Here is an 18,358-nt window from a genome sequence, read left to right as displayed (position 1 = left end):
AGGGGAGGGGGAGAGGGGCTCGGTGGAGGTGGGCGAAGGGGTAAAAGGGGACATCAGTAATAGTGTCAACAATTAAAAAAAGAAAAAAAGAGAGAGTAGGTCTTAAGGGTTTCATCACAAGAAAAAAACAGAGCTTCTTTTCTTTTTTTTGGTATATATATGAGATGATGGTTGTTACACTTACGGAGTTAATCATTGACAATATATGTAAGTCAAATCTTTATGCTGTACACCTTGAACTTACACAGTGCTGTGTGTCAGTTACGTCTCAATACATCTAGATGATGCAGAACTTTTTCTCATTAACTTTTAAAAGATTATAAAAGATTATTATCAAAACCAAACCTCCAGATTTAAAAATCCTGGCGGACAATTCCCAGACCCCAGAGAAACTCTCAGGGTCTACAGACCCCAGTTAGAGAAACAGAAGATCTTACTCAAGGAGAGCCTGGACATCTGGTATCTTCACCCAACCCAAGTCCCCATCCTTGGCTTCCTGCCCTGTGAAGCGAGGACAACACTACCGGCTGCTGTAAAGACCAAGGGCACTGAGTTGTGACCACAGACAAGAGCAGGATGGGTTAACGTTCAGGTGGCAGGCAGCCAGTGGGCTGGCTCCCTGGTGAAACTCCTGGGCGACTGACAGCTCTACTTTACTCCTATTAAAAGGCATTACTTATTCTGACCTGTAAGTCATTTGGAAACAGGGAAGCAGCAATGACATTCAGATTGGATGCCTGGGACATACCAGCTACACAGCAGTCCTGGCTGAGACTGGGAGATGACATTGAAAGGCATCAGGCATTCACTGTACCTGTCCTTCTCTCTTATATCACGTGTCAACAAAAATGCACAAACCAAATGTGGGCAATGATGATTATAATAATAATGCCTAACACTTACAGAGTTCGTTATTGAGCAGAAAAACTGTTGTAAGTGTTCTCCATTCACAATAATTCCATGAGGTAAGGACAAGGACTGCTATTCCCATTTTATAGATGAGAAAACAGAGGCTACCAGATGTTAAAGGACTTACTCAAGGTCGCACAGCTAGTAATCTGAAGAGGAGCCAGTTTTCAAGTCCAAGCTGTCTCAACTGCCCGGCTACACACTGCCTGCATCCTATACACTCCCGCTACATGCGGCACAACCAGAGTGGTATTCAAATCTATCAAGAACACTTTTACCTTTTCACTACTCATTTCAGTGGAGATAACTGAAAACAGAAGACATTTAAAAAGTATTTGGTAAATTATGGCAGCTTTAGCTTCCTAATTATTTTTCATCCAGGCTGCTCTCGGAACAAGCATGTTAGATACAGTGCTTAAAACCCGAACCAAGTGGCCCCAAAGCAAGAGGCCTTTGAGGCTGCTAGGGGATGGGGGAGCCAGCCGGAGGATGCAAACTTGCCACATACAATCCACAGAGTGGATATTCCATCAGTGGTAATTAAGGTCGACTGTAACATTAGACACATTTTCTTTCAGGAGGAACATATTGATCTAAGACCACAAAGTGGGCAACAGTCATTTGTAAAGCTTGCCAAAAATGGTTTCAGTTAAACTCAAGCATGGAAAGTTCTAGTTCTATATGAAAGGACACTTTAGGAAAACTAAAGTTTGTTTTGTGTTTCAAAACAAAAGGGGTCCTGAACCACCACAATATAGTAAATGTGATGGAATTATTCTCTAAAAATTCTCATTTGGTGGTGGTGGGGGGGGGGGGGGCTGCTACAAACAAAAGGCTTTGACAGTTCTTAGGAATGGACTGCTATTACAAGATTGTTTTTTGAGTTGCTAGGCAACATCGAAAAACAAATGTCCATGCTCTGAGATCACTCCGCATCCGTCCACCCCACGGGCAGCGCCTGCGTGGCCGCCTTGCTCGGCTCTTCCGTGCACAGCAGGAGCGGACCGTCGCGGCCGTGACGCTGATGGGCCGTCCTGGCAGAAAGACACCAATCAGTGTCTCAAAACAAATCACGGTCTGTGGGCCGCCTGGCAGCCAAGATCTCAGGCAAGACAATGTTTTCGCTGGACTGTCACCATTTACACCCAAACTACGTCCGATGCCTTCCGTGTTCTCTTCCGTTACATCACTTCAATCAGTTTTCTTCGCAGGTAAATTACCTTTTCCCCTCTTACATATCTGATAGAAGCCTGATTCCCTTTTATGAGCAATTTTCACATCTGGGAAAAAGTAGAGACTTTTCATGAGAGTTATTTCTTTGTTTCTAAGACACAGCCTTCACTGCCAGAAGACCTATTTCAGATCATCTTTCTTAAGGCTATGTTGACATTCCAATACCCTTAACTATCAAGTCTCTTCTCTTTAAAAAAAATTAAAGATGATGCATCTGGTTCTAAAATTATTGTCACACATGTAAATACATGCTTAGTATTACAGAAATGAACTCCCTTCTTTTGTTCTAACTTTTGCCCACCCAATATAATATAGTTCATCCTTGTAACTCAGTCACTACACCTCTATTGCAGTATGTCTCCTTCCATCTGCACATGTGGCTCATGATATATATAGAAAAAGATAAGAGAGCAATATTTTCATTTTCTTAAAGTTACAAACATAATTTAGTGCTTTAAGAACTCCCATCCCTTCCTCCCTCCAAAAAACAATAAAGTGAAGTAAAATCTTAGATTTCTATTTTAAATCAAGCTCCACCTTCAAGGGCAGGCTGGCCATGACTTACCTAAAGCACTAGTTCAATGAGCCCAGCCTCAGCAGTAATATCCACCATCTGAAGCAGAGACAAATTCACCCCAGGGCAATGATGAGTGGGTATCCCTAGTGCCTGATACATATGCGCCATACATGAGAAGAAGCTGGTTCAGTAACCACCATTTCTATAGCAACCCACGCACTCTGCAGGCTGTGTTTCAGGAAGGCAGTTAAAACTGGATTCTACAATGCAGCTCCACTTAGAACACGCTTTTACTTCTGTCGTCTCATTAGAATGGGAGTATTCAAATCAAGTAACCTAGTTTATCGTTAAATGGCAGAAACTTGTCACAGAAATAATTGTAATTCTTGATTTCTTTGCCACTCAATGTCTGCTGGCCACTTTAAATTCAAACCACTGACCTGATTTGCTTGTACATGAGGGACCATTCCCCAGGGCAACAAGTCAGATCACAGTCTGACAACCCGGCACATTGGACAGCCATCTGCTGCCCCAGTTATAGGTGAAAGAGAGTAAATGCTTGTAAAAGCAAGCTGACATAATCACCTCTTACTGTCCAGAAAGCCTCAGATAAGGCGCATTCATCACGACCAACAGAACTTCATTTGGGTCTAACTGGTCTCCTGCACAGGATTTGTAAGAAGATGTATATTGTACACTTTGCCCCACCCCCTCAGACACATCTTGACACCATGGACACAGGCATTGGCAAGGTACCACTTTCCAAAGGAGAGAGTACCATTTGAAGATTATAAATTAAAGACATTGGCCAATTCCTCAAAGGAAAAGACTTAGACTTGCTAAATCAAGTTCTCTCTTGCACCATAAATCGAGTGGCATTTTAACACGATGGTTTCAGCACTGCATGTAATTGCGGCAAAAATTTCAATTCTGGGATACACAAGTTGCACTTCTTTAAAAAAATCATTTTTTCCTAGGGGTACACGTAACAATTAGCCAGTTCATATTGTTGTAACATACTAGACAAAATCCAACTTTATGTTCTAAGACAATGTTAATCTATTAGGTCACCCTCCAATGAACATGTGGGTTGAAATATGGAGATGCTAAATTTTATAATGGGAAATTCTTTGCTTGTTCCAAAACAAAAATTAAGACAACTGTAGCCATTAAAACACAAAAGAGCCTGGCCCGGCATGGCTCAGCGGTTGAGCATCAACCTAGGATCCAGGAGATAGCTGTTCGATTTCCCGTCAGGGCACATGCTCGGGTTGTGGGCTCGATCCCCAGTCGGGGGCTTGCAGGAGGCAGCTGATCAATGACTCTCTCATCATTTATGTTTCTCTCTCTCCCTTTCCCTTCCTCTTTCTGAAATCAATTAAAATATATATATATAAAAAAAGACAACCACAATAAGTGGCAATGTCAAATACTGACTCCATTCTAATGGGTGCTTGGAAGGGAGCACCCCTAGGTCTCTCTCCTAACAGTAAATGTTCAGCCCTGGCTGGTGTTGCTCAGTGGTTAGAGCATCAGCACCAAAGGGTCTCTGGTTCAATTCCCAGTCAAGGGGCATGTGCCTGGATTTCAGGTTGGATTCCCAGCCTTGGTCAGGGCTTGTGCGGGAGGCAGCTAATTGATGTGTTTCTCTCACATCAATGTTTCTCTCTTTCTCTCTCTCTCCTTCCTTTCCTGTCCCTTCTATTCTCTCTAAAAAGCAATGGAAAAATATCCTCAGGTGAGGATTTAAAAAAAAGAGTAAATGTTCAACTATCTAGCAGTTATGGATTGAAGTATTCAAGTTAGTGTTTAAATGTGAATTTATTTTTCAAACAGAAGTCCCAGGGAGTAAAACAGAATTTCATCTTTCTTTATAGAGTTTGAATCTGCCCTATAAAGAAAGTGTTATCACTCTGAGCATCACTACTCACTCCTGGCAAAATGCTGGGGGGTTGCCTGGATAGCAAAGTACGAATTATGACTGAATCAGGCCCCCAGTTTGGTCCTACAGAGTATAGATTATATTTGCATTCTTATACTAGAATGGTAAGAGCTTCCCTGTTGAATGCATTTTAGATCAAGGATCACAAAATTTTCTGTAATAGACCAGATAGTAAATATTTTCAGTTTGTGGAGACATAGTCTGTCACAACCACTCAACTCCATGGATGTAGTGAGAAAGCACTCATTTAGCCCATACACAAACAAATGGGCATGGCTGTGTTCCAATGTCTTAGTCCGCTCGGGCTGCTATAAAAAAGTACCACAGACTGGCTTATAAACAACAGAATTCTTTTTCACAGTTCTGGAGGCTGGAAGTCGAAGATCAAGTCATCAGATTTAGTGTCTTGTGAGGGCCTGCTTCCTGGTTCATGGATGACAGGCACCTTCTTACTGTGTCCTCACATGGTGGCAAGGGCCAGGGATCTCTCTGGGGTCCTTTTTATGAGGGCACTAAACCCATTCATGGGAGCTGCACCCTCATGACTTAATCACCTCCCAAAGGGTCCCCCTTCTAATACCATCACATTGGGAGTTAGATTCAACATATGAATTTTGTGGGAGGATACAAAATTCAGTCCATAGCACCCAATAAAACTTTATTTAGGTAAGTTTACATTTGAATTTTATATAATTTTCGTGTGTCATGAGACACATTTTCTTTGGATTCTTTCTTCCACCATTTAAAAATGTAAAAACCACTCTTAGCTTTTGAGGCACAGATTGCCCATACTTATTTAGGTGAAAAAATTTTAATGGATTCACAAATTGCTATGTCTGGCTGTTTGGAATTGTAATGACTTAAGTTTACCTCAAAAGTAGATAATTTAAAGTGTTAAACTGGTTTGAAGTGATTATCATACTTGAATTAATCATAAGTAGCAGTTAATTAGTAAATAGTGTTATATGCTGAAGATATGTTCCTATTTTTTTCCTAATCTGATACTGCCTTAGAACTTTTTTTTTAATTGAAATAATTTAATTTAAGCTTAAATAATAATATTGCTTAAATGTAATAATAGTTAAAAAAAAACCCTTATGAAATATGTAGGCTTCTATTGAATTTAGTAAGTTAAAGAACATATGGTTTCTTTGAAATGTCCAGCCAATCTTAAAGATAAAGTTTTCAGAAAACACATTTTAATTCATTTGATTATTTTTGAATGACTATCCAAACATTGGCTTTTTCTCTGCATACAATTTGTTATAGCCAGAAATTTGGCAGTTATATCTTTCACAGAGATGCTAAGTTAAAAAGACCACTTAAATGGAGATAGATAAACTACACAATGAAGATTCCCAATGAAAAAGGCTCAATGCCATGGGGATTACTTCTAGAGAAAAGTACAGAATTGGATAGCTTCAGAGGCTTCACTGATTTCTACTCTGTGTTAGCTTTCTATTGTTGCTGTAATAAATTACCACAAACTAAGGAGCTTAAAACAAACAAATTATTCTTTTATAGCTCTGGAGGTCAGAAGTCCAATTTCACTGTGCTATGGTCAGGTGTTGGAAAGCTGGTTCCTTCTGGACGCTATGAAGAGAGAACCCGTTTCTTTGCCTTTTTCAGCTTCTCGTGGCTGCCTGTATTCCTTAAAGTGTGGCCACTTTCTCTGTTTTCAAAGTGCACCACTCCAGTTTCTGGGTCACTGCCATCTCATTGTCATCCCACTGCCCTCTCTCCTGATTTTGACTCCCCTGAGTCCCCCGAAGGACCGCTGTGATCACAGTGGGCCCATCTAGGTAATGTCCTCATTGCAAGGCTCTTCACTTATTCACATCTGTCAAGTAACACTCACAGGGTCCCAGGGGTTACAACATAAGAGATATTTGAGGCCATTATTCAGTCTGCCACACATATAAACATTTTTTAAAATAAATTTTTGTTCTTTGGGAGCTGTATACAAAACTCATGTGAGCAAAGATGGTGCGTCTATAGACCTGAGCCATATTGTTATGACGTGTATGTGTGTAAGTCCCTAGAGAAAGCTTCACTGTACAGTTGAGCAATGCAGGGATAAGGGACCCTGATCCCCTGCACAGTCGAAATGCTTATATAGCTTTTTAAAAACTATGTTTTAGCCCGGCCGGGCGTGGCTCAGCGGTTGAGCGTCAACCTAGGATCCAGGCGATCGGGGTTCGATTCCCGGTCAGGGCACATGCCCGGGTTGTGGGCTCCATCCCCAATGACTCTCTCATCATTGGTGTTTCTATCTCTCTCTCCTTCTGCTGCCCTCTCTCTGAAATCAATAAAGATATATAAAAAAAAAAAAAAAATGTTTTATTGCCCTAGCTGGTTTGGTTCAGTGGTTAGTGTCAGCCCTTGGACTAAAGAGTCCCGGGTTCGATTCTAATCAAGGGCATGTACCTCCATTGCAGGATCCCAGGCCCCAGCTGGGGCGCATGCAGGAGGCAATCAATCAGTGTGTCTCTCTCACATTGATGTTTCTCTCTCTCTGTTTCCTTTCCACTCTCTCTGAAAAGCACTGGAGAAAATATCCCCGGGTGAAGACTGAAAAAAAAATTTTTTTTAAGTATTTATTTTTTAAAGCAAGAGAAAGGGAGAGGGAGAAACAGAGAGAGAAACATCCATGTGAGAAAGAAACATGGATCAGCTGCCTCGCGTATGGACCCCAAGTGGGGACTGAACCTGCAACCTGGGCATGTGCTCTGACCAGGAATCAAACCAGCGACCTTTCGGCGCATGGGAAAATACTCAACCAACTGAGCCACACCGGCCAGGGCACCTGCATAACGACTCCCCCAAAACTTAGTTGTCCCTCAGGATCTGCAGGGGGATTGGTTCCAGGACCGCCCCTCCCCCGTCCACGGTTACAAAAATCCACGGATGCTCAGTCCCTTATATAAAATGGCACAGAACAATGCATATGGGACCCTCTGCATTCATGGATTCCCAACCATGAATCCTGTTTTTGACCCGTGGTTAGTTGAATCTGAGGAGGGCCAATGGTATATTTACTGAAAAAAAATCCGTGGACATATAAGGTTTAAACCCATGTAGTTCAAAGGTCAACTGTATTATGAACATAACCTAGCCTTACTCCCAGCCTTCCTCATCTATATTCAAATAGAGTCATTCAAACAAGAGGAGGCAGGAAGACATAGAAGAATAGCAACAAGGAGAAAATCCAACATAGCTGTCCTTTCTCTAAAGAAGAGCTCAAAGCACCATCCTTTCGTTAAACACAGACACGCATAAATAAGTGAAGGTACATTCTATGTATATAGTCATCTTAAGTACAAATGTTACTGTGCCATATCTTAAACTATCCTGACTTTAAAAACATCTAAATGATCCTTACCTGATTCAGTTATTCAACAAACATTTTAGTTGGGTACCTAGGATGTGCCAGAAATGGTCCTTGCTTATAAGGATTCAAAGATAAGACTCAATGAGGACACAGATATTACCTAAGAAACTGCCAAGGCCATGTCCTTATGTGCTTCTAGAATCACAACAATCCATACAATGTGCCTAAATTACTGTTTAGGGGATGGAGAAAGGAACTCGAGAGAAGAGATCTTGCTCACACAAAGTGACAAGCTATGAGGGAGACCTTAGCATCCCCAGGGAAGGGTAGGGAGTTTGGTGTGGCAGCAACAGAGAGGGTGCAGAAGACAGTGGCTGGAAATGAGGCGGAGAACAGGCAGGGCCAGCTCTGAAGAGCTGTGTGCATAGCGAGGGAGTGCGGACTGCCTCACGGTGAATTGCTCTAAGACATCTCACGTGGGAAAGTGGCCTGTGGTTTTGAAGACAGTTCAAGTAGCAATGCAGATCTAGTAGGGTTAAGGAGAGGCAGAAGGCAGTCAGACAGCTGCTGGAATTGGTCAGAAAAGAGGGGAGCATCTGAATCGAGGCAGAGGTACCACAGAGAAGGAGAGGACGGGGTAACTTGGAGAGATGCTGATCTGACCTCAATATGACTCTGCGACAGAGCAGACCAGACATGGTTGCGGGTGGGAAGGGAAGCAAAAGAACACACTGGGGATAACTCTGAGGTTTCTGGTAGATGATACTCCTAACCAAGAGAGGAAACATCGAGATGAACAGGATGAGAGACAGGAGTGAGGGGAGTTGATGACAAATTCTACATGTCTTGGTTTTATTTTTATTTTTATTTTTTAAAAATATATCTTTATTGATTTTAGAGAGAGGAAAGGAGAGGGAGAGAGAGAGAGAGATAGAAACATCAATGATGAGAGGGTCATTGATCGGCTGCCTCCCACACACCCCCGACCGGGGATCGAGCCCGCAACCTGGGCATGTGCCCCGACCGGGAATAGAAATCCGATCACCTGGATCCTAGGTCGACACTCAACCGCTGAGCCACCCCAGGTGGGGCACATGTCTCGGTTTTAGCCATGTAGAATTTGAGTTTCCTCTGGGACATCCAGAAAGAGATCTCTGATAGACAGTGAGACACACAGGTAGCTGTGGGAGTGTGAGAAGCCGTCAGATGCCCCAGCAACTGCAGAGAAAATAAGTTAGGAGCTAGGTGCGCAGGGCAGAGGCCAGGGACTGGCAGATGAGGAGGGTCCAGGGCGACACTGAGCCAGAAAGCGAAGGAAGGAGGGCCCTCTACAGAAGACAGAAAACCACCAAATGCTGTACAGGAGACCAAGAAGATAAGGAGGTCACCTGATTTCAAAATCACACAGCTGCTGGTGAACTTAGTGACATTTGTTTCAGGAGAGTGGGACCATGGGAGCAGGACTACAGTGTATAGAGAAATGGAGGCAGCACATGGGGAACAATCTTTGAGAAATCTGGGCTCAGGGTAATCTTGGAAAGTGGTTTGGATGGCATGGTACAGAAAAGCCTCTACCGAATGGGGAGACCTTTGATTACTTAATGAACTCTTAGGGCATACTTGCTGTGTAACCAGGCACTGTACTAAGCTTCTTACAAATATTAACTCATTTACTCCTTGGCATAGTTTATTTTAGGTGTCAACCTGGCTAGGCCACAGTTCCCAGATATCTGTTCAAACATGTCTGGATGCTCCTGTGAAGGTATTTTTAAGATGACAATAACACTTAAATCAGTAGACTGGGGGCCCAGCTGGAGTAGCTTAGTTGGTTGAGTGTCATCCATGCACCGTAAGGTTGCTGGTTCGATTCCCTGTCAGGGCACATACCTGGGTTGCAGGTTTGATCCCCAGAGAGCAAACGGAAGGCAGATGACTGACGTTTATTTCTCACATTGATGTTTCTCTCTCTTTCTCTCTCTCCCTCTCCCCGCCTCTCTCAAGCATGTCCTCGGGTGAAGTTTAAAAAAAAAAAGATCAAAAACCCTTGGATTATTTTCCAATGAACTTATAAAAAAACTTAATAAATAATAAATAAGTTAGTAGACTGGGTAAAGCAGATTACTTTTCATAATGTAGGTGGGCCTCACCTAGTCAGCTGAAGGCCTTAAAAAAAAAAAAAAAGACTGACCTCCCACAAGGAAGAGGAAATTTTGTCAGCAGACTACCTTTGGGCTCAAACTACAGTATCAGTTGTTCTCTGAATCGCCAGTCTGCTGGCCAACCCTGTAGATTTTGGACTTGCCAGCCTCCACAACTGCATTAGCCAATTCCTTAAAATTTCTCTCTCTCTCTCCACACACACACACACACCTGTTTCTCTGGGGAACTCTAATACATTCTTTGTAACAACCTTAGGTACTATTATTATCCCCATTTTACAGTTGAGGAAACTATGGCACAGACAGGTTAAGTAACTTGGCCAGGGCAACACAGCAAGTGGGCAGCAGAGCTGGAATTCCAATCCAGTGTGCCCCCAGAGTCCCTGCTCTTAACCACATGTTTCAGAGCACTGACCCAGTGGTGTTTGGGGACAACTGAGAAGGCCAATGGAGAGAAGCAGAATATACAAGGAATGAGAATCTACAAATGTACTCTTGCACAAATGAGAAAACAGGCATAAGTGATTTGCCGAAAGTGAGACTCACAGTGTAACAAGTAGCAGAACCCAGGTTTTCAGGATATCACGTGCAAGACTTCCCACTTTCTCTCCATTCTTTATCCATGTCCTTTCTTCTTATCAGAATTCCCCTGCTCTTTAGAGATTCTCTCAGTCACACTCCCCTCACATTGCTTTCTCCTGGAGGCCCAGGACTCCTTATGTTCTGACTGTGACCACAATGCCTCAAAAAACCACCCAGCTATAGGGAACACAGTCCAGCCAACGACAAAGTGCCCTTCTTACTGAGTGCAGCACAACAATCCAGCTAACGTCAAATTCAGTATGTCTAGTAAAATCGATGTGTCCCACACAAGTAATTATGTTAGTAATGATTTGGAAAGTAAAACAAAACAACCCCCCACCGCCAAAAGCCCAACAGGCATTTGGTTCCAAATATAAATCTCTATAAGTTAACTATTCAAGCAATTAGATGTCTTTGAAAATACATTTGATATAAAAAAAAATCTCCCAGTAATCTGAACTAGGTTATTTGAAAACTCGTATTTTCAAGCTTGACTTTCTTGGGACTGGAAAGCACAGGCATATAGGAACCAACGTGCCATCAGAGCCCTAAGTACAAGCACACACTCCCATCTCGTTATTAGGAGTGTCAGATATAAAACTTCCTGAAGAAAAATTTGGAAATATGTATTAAAGCTTTAGAATATGTATATTTTAACCCAGCAATTCTGCTTCTTCTAAAATTTTATCTTAAGGAAATAATCATGACCGTGCATAAAGATTTCACTGTAAAGATACATATCACAGCATTGGTGAGAATAGTAATGTTTTTCCTGATTGTAGGGGTTGAGAAACCAAATCATGACATCTCCAAGTGATGGAATGCTATGCATTCATTAATGCTAACATTGAAGAATAATAGCTAATGCTATGGAAAGATGTATTGATATACAAATAATTTTTAAAAGCACATTACAGAGCAGTACATAGCATATAACCCCATTTCTGTTAAACATATATTTTGTGGGAGGCAGCTTAAGAGGGTCCCAATAATCCCCACCCCTCGGTATTCACATGCCTGTGTAGTCCATCCCCACACTGTACCAGCGTTGGCGTCTGTGACCAAGAGAATATGGAAAGAAGCGATGGTATGCAACTTTGACATTAGGTTATAAACAACTGTGACTTACATTTTGCCCACTTGTGCTTTTTAATTTTTATTTATTTTTTATTTTCTCTTGGATCACTTGGTTTGGTGGAAGCAAGCTGCTGTGCTGTGAGCAGCCCTACAGAGTCACCCATGTGGGAAAGAACTGAAGCCTCTTCCCAACAGCCTGTGAGAAGCTGCGGCCTCCAGGAGCCTGTGAGTGAGAGTGGGAGCGTGCCGGCTAGCCCCAGCTGAACCTTGAGATGAGCAGAGCCCTGGCTGACAGCCTGTCTGCAACCTTGCTGGAACCTGAGCCAGGACCACCAGGTAGGTGCCTGTGTTCCTGCAAAACTGTGAGATGACAGGTGTCCACTGTAATGTAAAACTGCTGGGTTTTGGAGCAATTTGTTACACAGCAACAGATAACTAATACATGTGTGCATAGTGAAATGACTGGAAGAATATAATCTAAAATACTAGTAGTGGTTCTCTCTGGGTGGTGGAATAATAATTTTTATTTTTTTGTACAATATTGGTAATGTTTCCCTTTTTCAGAAAACAGGAAAAGAAAACCACACGACCAAGAGAGATCATATGACCTTCTAAAGAATCAAAGCTAAAGATTAAGAGACAAGTTTAGCTCTAATAACTTTTAAAGATTCTTAAAGACTCTTTTCAAGTAAATCAGCTTAAAAGTACAAAAAAAGGGAAGGAAGAAAAAAACCCTCCAAAGAACATGCCTGAATATCACGGTGGAGTAAGCGCTACCCACCAGAAACCACGTAACGCACCGTGAACAGCGGCATTCAACACCTTCAAGGAAAGGAGACTCGCACAAGCCTCCTAAAAAGAAAACCAAACGGTACTGATGAAGTCATCTGTTAGCGCATCATGGGCACAGGCGTCTTGCTTACCCAGCTTCTGGTCAAACCGCCATGCTGCGACATAGGCATTGTGCCTCAGACTGCTCTGTGTAGCCAAGGGCACGGTGACATAAATGGGACCATCCACCAGCACCGGCGTTCCATCACTGCTGAGCAAGTGCACGCTGACAGCTGTGACTGGGCTCAGGTCGTACCTGGTGCCGTTTCCTAGAAGCAAGAGGCATTCTCCATCACATGCGCACAAAGACCTACGTGGGGCTGTGGAAACCATTTCCGAAAACATAGTAATAGCTACCAGTTACCCAGTACCATGCCTCCTATCTGCCAGGGACTGCATTAAGCACTGTACACGCATAATCCTCACCTTGACTTTCTAAGGAGGGAAAAATCCCCATTTCCACATAGAGAAACTGCGGCTCAGAGAGGGTCAAAATGGGAGCTGGCCTAAGGGCATAGAATAGTGCGTGGTAGGGCTGGGATCCAAACTCGGGTTGCCCATTCTAATTACTGAGCTTTGCTTTAAAAAACGACCTCCAAAGGGAAGGACTTGCCTATAATGTGACAAGGAGATGCCTGTGGAAATCCCTGAAACTGACTCAAATGGAGCCCCATGCACATGTTAATTACTTGGCAGATCACCAAAATGAAATCCAGTGTTTTAGAGACAGCTTTTTTTTTTTTTTTTTTAAAAAAAAGGTAAGTTTCTTCAAGGAGTTCTTCAAAATATTAATTTACTTCTACTAAAAGTACACTATTGAAAATTTGGGTCTGAAATATTTATGAGTGATTTTAGTTGCCATTGTTATTTTGATCTGTTTAAAAGGAATTTAATATACCAATTATTCTGCATTAGAGGCCTTTTATCCAAGCCAATGCTTCAATGACTGTCTACTTTACAGATAAATTAGGAAATGCTTATCAGAGAGCCATTATATTTATACACTTAAGCAATCCATTTTAGAAAACCTTTTCTCAAGTGAAATATGATAACACAAAATGTATTCTGTCATAACTTTAAATCTTGCATTAAACACAATGACAAAAACACAATGGTAAAAAATTTTAAGCTACATTAGAACACAATCTATAGGATTTTTTATTAAGCTACTTATATATTTACTTACCCATCAATTATCTGAGCATATTTAAACCTCCAGTTAGGGCTACATTTAAATATTTAAAGCTTGTGGACCAAAAAGGGGCTACATACTAAACCTGACAAGCTCAGGGGAGGCCTGCATGGCAGGCTTTACAAACTCAGAGACCTAAAGTAACCACACAGGATGGTCTGAAATTAAAACTTAACTGAAAGTGAGTCATGCAGGATAGTCATGTCCTTGAAAAGGTCGATCTTTACCTTAACTGGGCCTGTCTATTGTCTTGTGGCATCTAAGATAACAGACCTTTGGAATGTCTAAGTAATCCCCCCATTTTCCAGACACCTCAGGGCATAATCTCCCACCAGAGTGCGAGACAAGGAAAGTCCTCGTTGTTACCTGGTTCCCTTGCATACCACCTCTATGTGCTATAAATGTTAATTGTTAACTATCCTTATTTTGTTTATCCAATCTCAGAGATTTCCCAGCTTTGCTTCCTCCCACCTCCTACTCTGCCACCAATGAATTTCATGTAATCTCCCCTTCTGCCTCCTCCTTTGACTGTAATGTATAATATCAAACTACAAAACTGCATTTCTCTGGAGCATTTTCTCAATCTGTTGAGATTTTGCTTTCCAGCAATTGTTGTCAGTTTTGCTCAGATATATTCAAAAAACTTGGATGTTTCCTAGTGAATTTTAGAGTCTCACAACACTATAGCTAAAACCTTCATGGAGCAATTTCTATACAACTAATTGCAGCAGCACCCTTTATAATTTATACCCGTATCTGTTTTCAATGTAGGCAAAAGCATGGAAATGGGGATTTGATCAAAAGGTCCATGTTGGAGTCAGAGATTCAAGTTCTGAAATCTTTTAGCCTGGCCATTTCATTTTGGGATAAAGAAAACCAAAACCCAGAATTTACCAGGTTTCTGGTCAAAGTAGATTGTGGATGGAGACCTAAATGTGCTCACTGCCCAAAGGTAACACAGAAGCAAAGCCAGGTCCACAATGTGTGCCTCTCTACTAGGTTCCGTTAGATTCCCTCAATGAGATAAAACTCAAAACAAACAGAAATTAAGTAACTTACTCTACCCTGCATAAACAACTTAAAGATAATGTTTTCTGGTAGGCAGTGCTACCTCCTTCATCCAACCTGAGGCAGGCAGTGTGAAAAGGGAAGCTGTAGGTAAGAGTCAGAGAGCACTCAAGGCTCAGCATCATCCATCCTTCCCTCCCACTTCAGTCTGCCTCCTGATTCCCAGAAAAGGCAACCTGTCTTCCCCACTCATCACCTTTTGATTCTCCCTTCCTATTTTCTTGCACATTACTGGCACAGGAAGCAGGGTTCCGGTAGCAACTGCTTACAAGGCCTCCGGCAAGTGACTTCACTCCTCTGGGTTTGTTTTACTTCTCCGCAAAACTAAGGAGGTTTTGCAAAACTAAGGAGGTTTTGTAGAGAAGTAAACAAAGGTGAGTCTATGGAAAGAAAAGGCTTGGCTAGAAACATTCAGAAGTAAATACAGCACTACAGAAAAGGGCACATTAATTAAATGCAATATGCGAAAAGCTCAAATGTGTGAATATCCTTTTAAAAGTCCTATTTGCCCCGGTGGTGTGCTTGGTGATAAGAGTGTGGCCCCTGCACCGAAAGGTTGAGGGTTCGATTCCCAGTCAAGGGCACGTACCTGGGTTGCAGGTTCAATCCCTGGCCCCAGGTGGGGTGCTTGCAGGAGGGAACCAACTGATGTGACTCTCACATCGATGTTTCTCTTTCTTTCTTCTCTCTCTCCCTCCCTCTCTCCCTTCCACTCTCTCTAAAAAAAAAAAATCAATGGAAAAAATATCCTTGGGTAAGGATTAACAACAAAAAAAGTCCTCTGTTTGAAGACACTGCAGGCAATTCTATCTGCTTGCTGAGGCCTCCTTTCTCAGTGCCCCACTAAATGCCTTTCAAATGACCCTCCCTCTGCCCTCCTACTTTCTCTATTCTGGAAAGATTCATACTTTGAAAGGCTAAATTGTTTCCCCTCCAATCCTTGTTATGAGGCTGTAACTGTATATAAAATACTGAGTTCTGTGTATGAGGGGTCTTTCCTTTCTGTTCTGTCCTGATGTTCCCTGGCTCCCCCATCATGCCCGAAAAGAGAGGCGCGAGGCTGAAGCACAGGACCAGGGGCAGCACCACTGGCTCACTCTCAGGGCCTCTGATTCCTCGCTTGTAACATGAGGAGCTCTGCTCAGATAGCACCTAAGGTTCCGTTTGGCTTTGCATCCCATTACCAGCTATTCTGACTGCAGGACAGTTTCACCCGTTGCTTATACTGATTTCCCTCCATCCGCCTGGAGTTCCTAGCAGTAGTTTCTAGAAAACCCCTTGGGGCCGTCACAGAACAGTGCTATGCTCTCTCAGCAGCCACAGGGGAGAGTGTAATGCTGCGCGGCCATGGTCTGTGACCCACATGATGCCAGGAAACTAAGGGAGCAGAAGGCGGGCGGGCAGGGTGGGCATCAGCAAGCAAGGACCTGGCCGAAGTCTCCACGTGGCTGTTTCTCTATTTACAATTCCGGAAGCTCCCTCAAAACTAGACACAATTCCCCTGAGAATGCTCCAAGGAAACCAGCCTTCAGAGTACTTTCCCATCACATCTGTGGCGTCCGTTTACCTTCACTGAACTCTAGTTATGACCTGTAATCTCAAGAGGTACGCGGGGTGCAGGTTCTCACGGTAAGCTTAAGTCCCTTAGATGTGGTTTATAAAACAGGAGGCAGACAACTGTGGGGCAGGGGAGAAGCTGTGCACAAAGTGACCTGGGGATGGGGAGGCGGCTGAGGAGCTGCGGGGCGCCTCACGGAGCCCATGCTCCCTCCCACGCCCTCGCGGGTTCCAGGGAACACACCGTGGAGCGGGGCGGCTGCCTTTCCCGGCAGCACGCAAAGAATTCTTCCTAGGTCAACTTAGTTATTTCAGTGGGAAAGAAGCTGAATGTAACCTTCCGAAGACCCTTCTTCCCTCTGAAACAACAGCGATTTTCAAATAAAGTAAACTCCACTAAAATCTATAGTCCTACATCTTGGTTCTTCTCCGTCATCTCGGATTTCACAACTTATTCAAGAGAGGTCGTTTCTCCAAGTTGGGTTTTATGATTGTGCACCATTTTGTCAGGGAGACTGGTGGAGATTTCGCGATGGTCTCAGATTGCACTTTATCACGTTCTCTGAAACTTGAGTTTTCTCCTAGGGCTGTACATTTAAAGTGAAAGTTAACACTTTTCCCCCCATAATGTTTACTTAAGATGACTACCATGCATCTGTCCCATTACTGACTATTTATTGCATCATCTGCACATGAAAATTAAAAGAAGAAGAAACATTTCTGAAAACAAGTACCGCAGAGGGAAGAAACGCAAGTGACAGATCACCAGGTCACCCTGATCTGGTGCCAGTCATTTATTAATTCTACAAAACAGATCAGATGTTGCGGGTTTAGAAGTTTTTTCAGAACAACCAGTTATGCAATCATGCTGAAGTGATATTCAATGAAAGTGTCCCTGGGAAATGCAGTAATTTACTCACCCAGCAGGATTTAACCCAGAACAGCCTCTGGTTTTCGAGTTTATGTTGTAACTAGACTAAAGTGTCCAGGAAAAGAAGAGAGGAGACAAGAAAACGATTCAGGACTTCAGAATCCATCACTGCCCAGTCACCACAAGGACTAGGAACCATGTTAGTACCAAGCACTTGAGCAGAGGCTCAGGTCTCCAGTCTTTACTGATAAGGATCTATTACAAATTTTCTGGCTAGTGGGCTTTTATTTTCTCTTATCTTTTGGGAGTGGGGAGCACTGGTTTGCTCATCTTGGATCAGCCCCAGAGCCGCCTTCCCTCCCAGCTGACACGTGGGTGGGTGGATGGGGCTAAGCACCTCTGCAAGGCCAGAAAACAGGCTGCTCCACCAAACACACGGTCTGGGGCCAGTGGGATGAGGCAGAGGACAGGGGCAGAAAACCTCTAACTGATCGATCTTATGCTTTAAAAAAAAAAAAAAAATTGCCCTGAATTAAATATAGTCATTCCACTGAAGGAGAGCTCAGAGAAGGTTCTTAAGGCAGTTGGTACAAGCAGAAAGGCTCAAGGAGACAGTCAGTAAAACTCAACTGTGCAGTGGTGCAGACTAAACTCCTTAAGTAACAGTTTCAACACACTTGAACCTGGAGAAAGAGCTCCTTCCCCGTCTGCAATTTCAGTTTTCCCATTTAGTACCAACACTTTAAGCCACACACACAGATTCAAACACAGAAGCCAGGCTGAAAAAAGAAGAGACTCAAGTTACCTGTTCCGTTTCCATCTAGTCCTCGCAAGTAGGGAAAACTGTCCACCTCGGAGGGGGAGCCGGCGGCGGTAAGGAAAGCGGTCAGGTCGCTGTAGCTGGTGTTCTCTGGCAACCGCAGGGCTCTCCGCTGGAAGTGAACGCGAGGCTGCGGCCGGGCACCTGCAGGAATTAACCTCTCGATTACATCCCAAAGCAGCAGTTGCTGTTTTTAGAAAATGCCAAACGAGGAAGTGCTTCTCTGAGGTTTCAGCAGGGCTTCCCCTGCCCCCAATCCTCCCCACATC

The 18,358-nt window shown here is 43.1% G+C and overlaps 1 protein-coding gene across 3 annotated transcripts in view; it reads right to left on the bottom strand.

Annotated features, from left to right (window-relative positions):
* FAM171A1 (family with sequence similarity 171 member A1) overlaps nt 1–18,358 on the bottom strand; it is a 125,678-nt gene that overhangs the window by 15,939 nt on the left and 91,381 nt on the right. The window contains exons 4-5 of one of the 3 annotated variants that reach the window (XM_087825066.1): nt 18,075–18,233; nt 12,674–12,850 (exon numbers count right to left, since the gene is read on the bottom strand). In XM_087825066.1, the coding sequence (XP_087681192.1) occupies nt 12,674–12,850; nt 18,075–18,233 (336 nt within the window). The remainder of the gene's footprint in view (nt 1–12,673; nt 12,851–18,074; nt 18,234–18,358) is intronic. The other 2 variants (XM_087825073.1, XM_087825067.1) reach the window with 2 other exon arrangements.

This window comes from Miniopterus natalensis, chromosome 1, assembly GCF_054644295.1.
Source record: "Miniopterus natalensis isolate mMinNat1 chromosome 1, mMinNat1.hap1, whole genome shotgun sequence".
NCBI lineage: Eukaryota > Metazoa > Chordata > Mammalia > Chiroptera > Miniopteridae > Miniopterus > Miniopterus natalensis.
The sequence above is the reverse complement of the archived record's forward strand: the minus strand, read 5'-3'. Positions and strand labels throughout refer to the sequence as shown.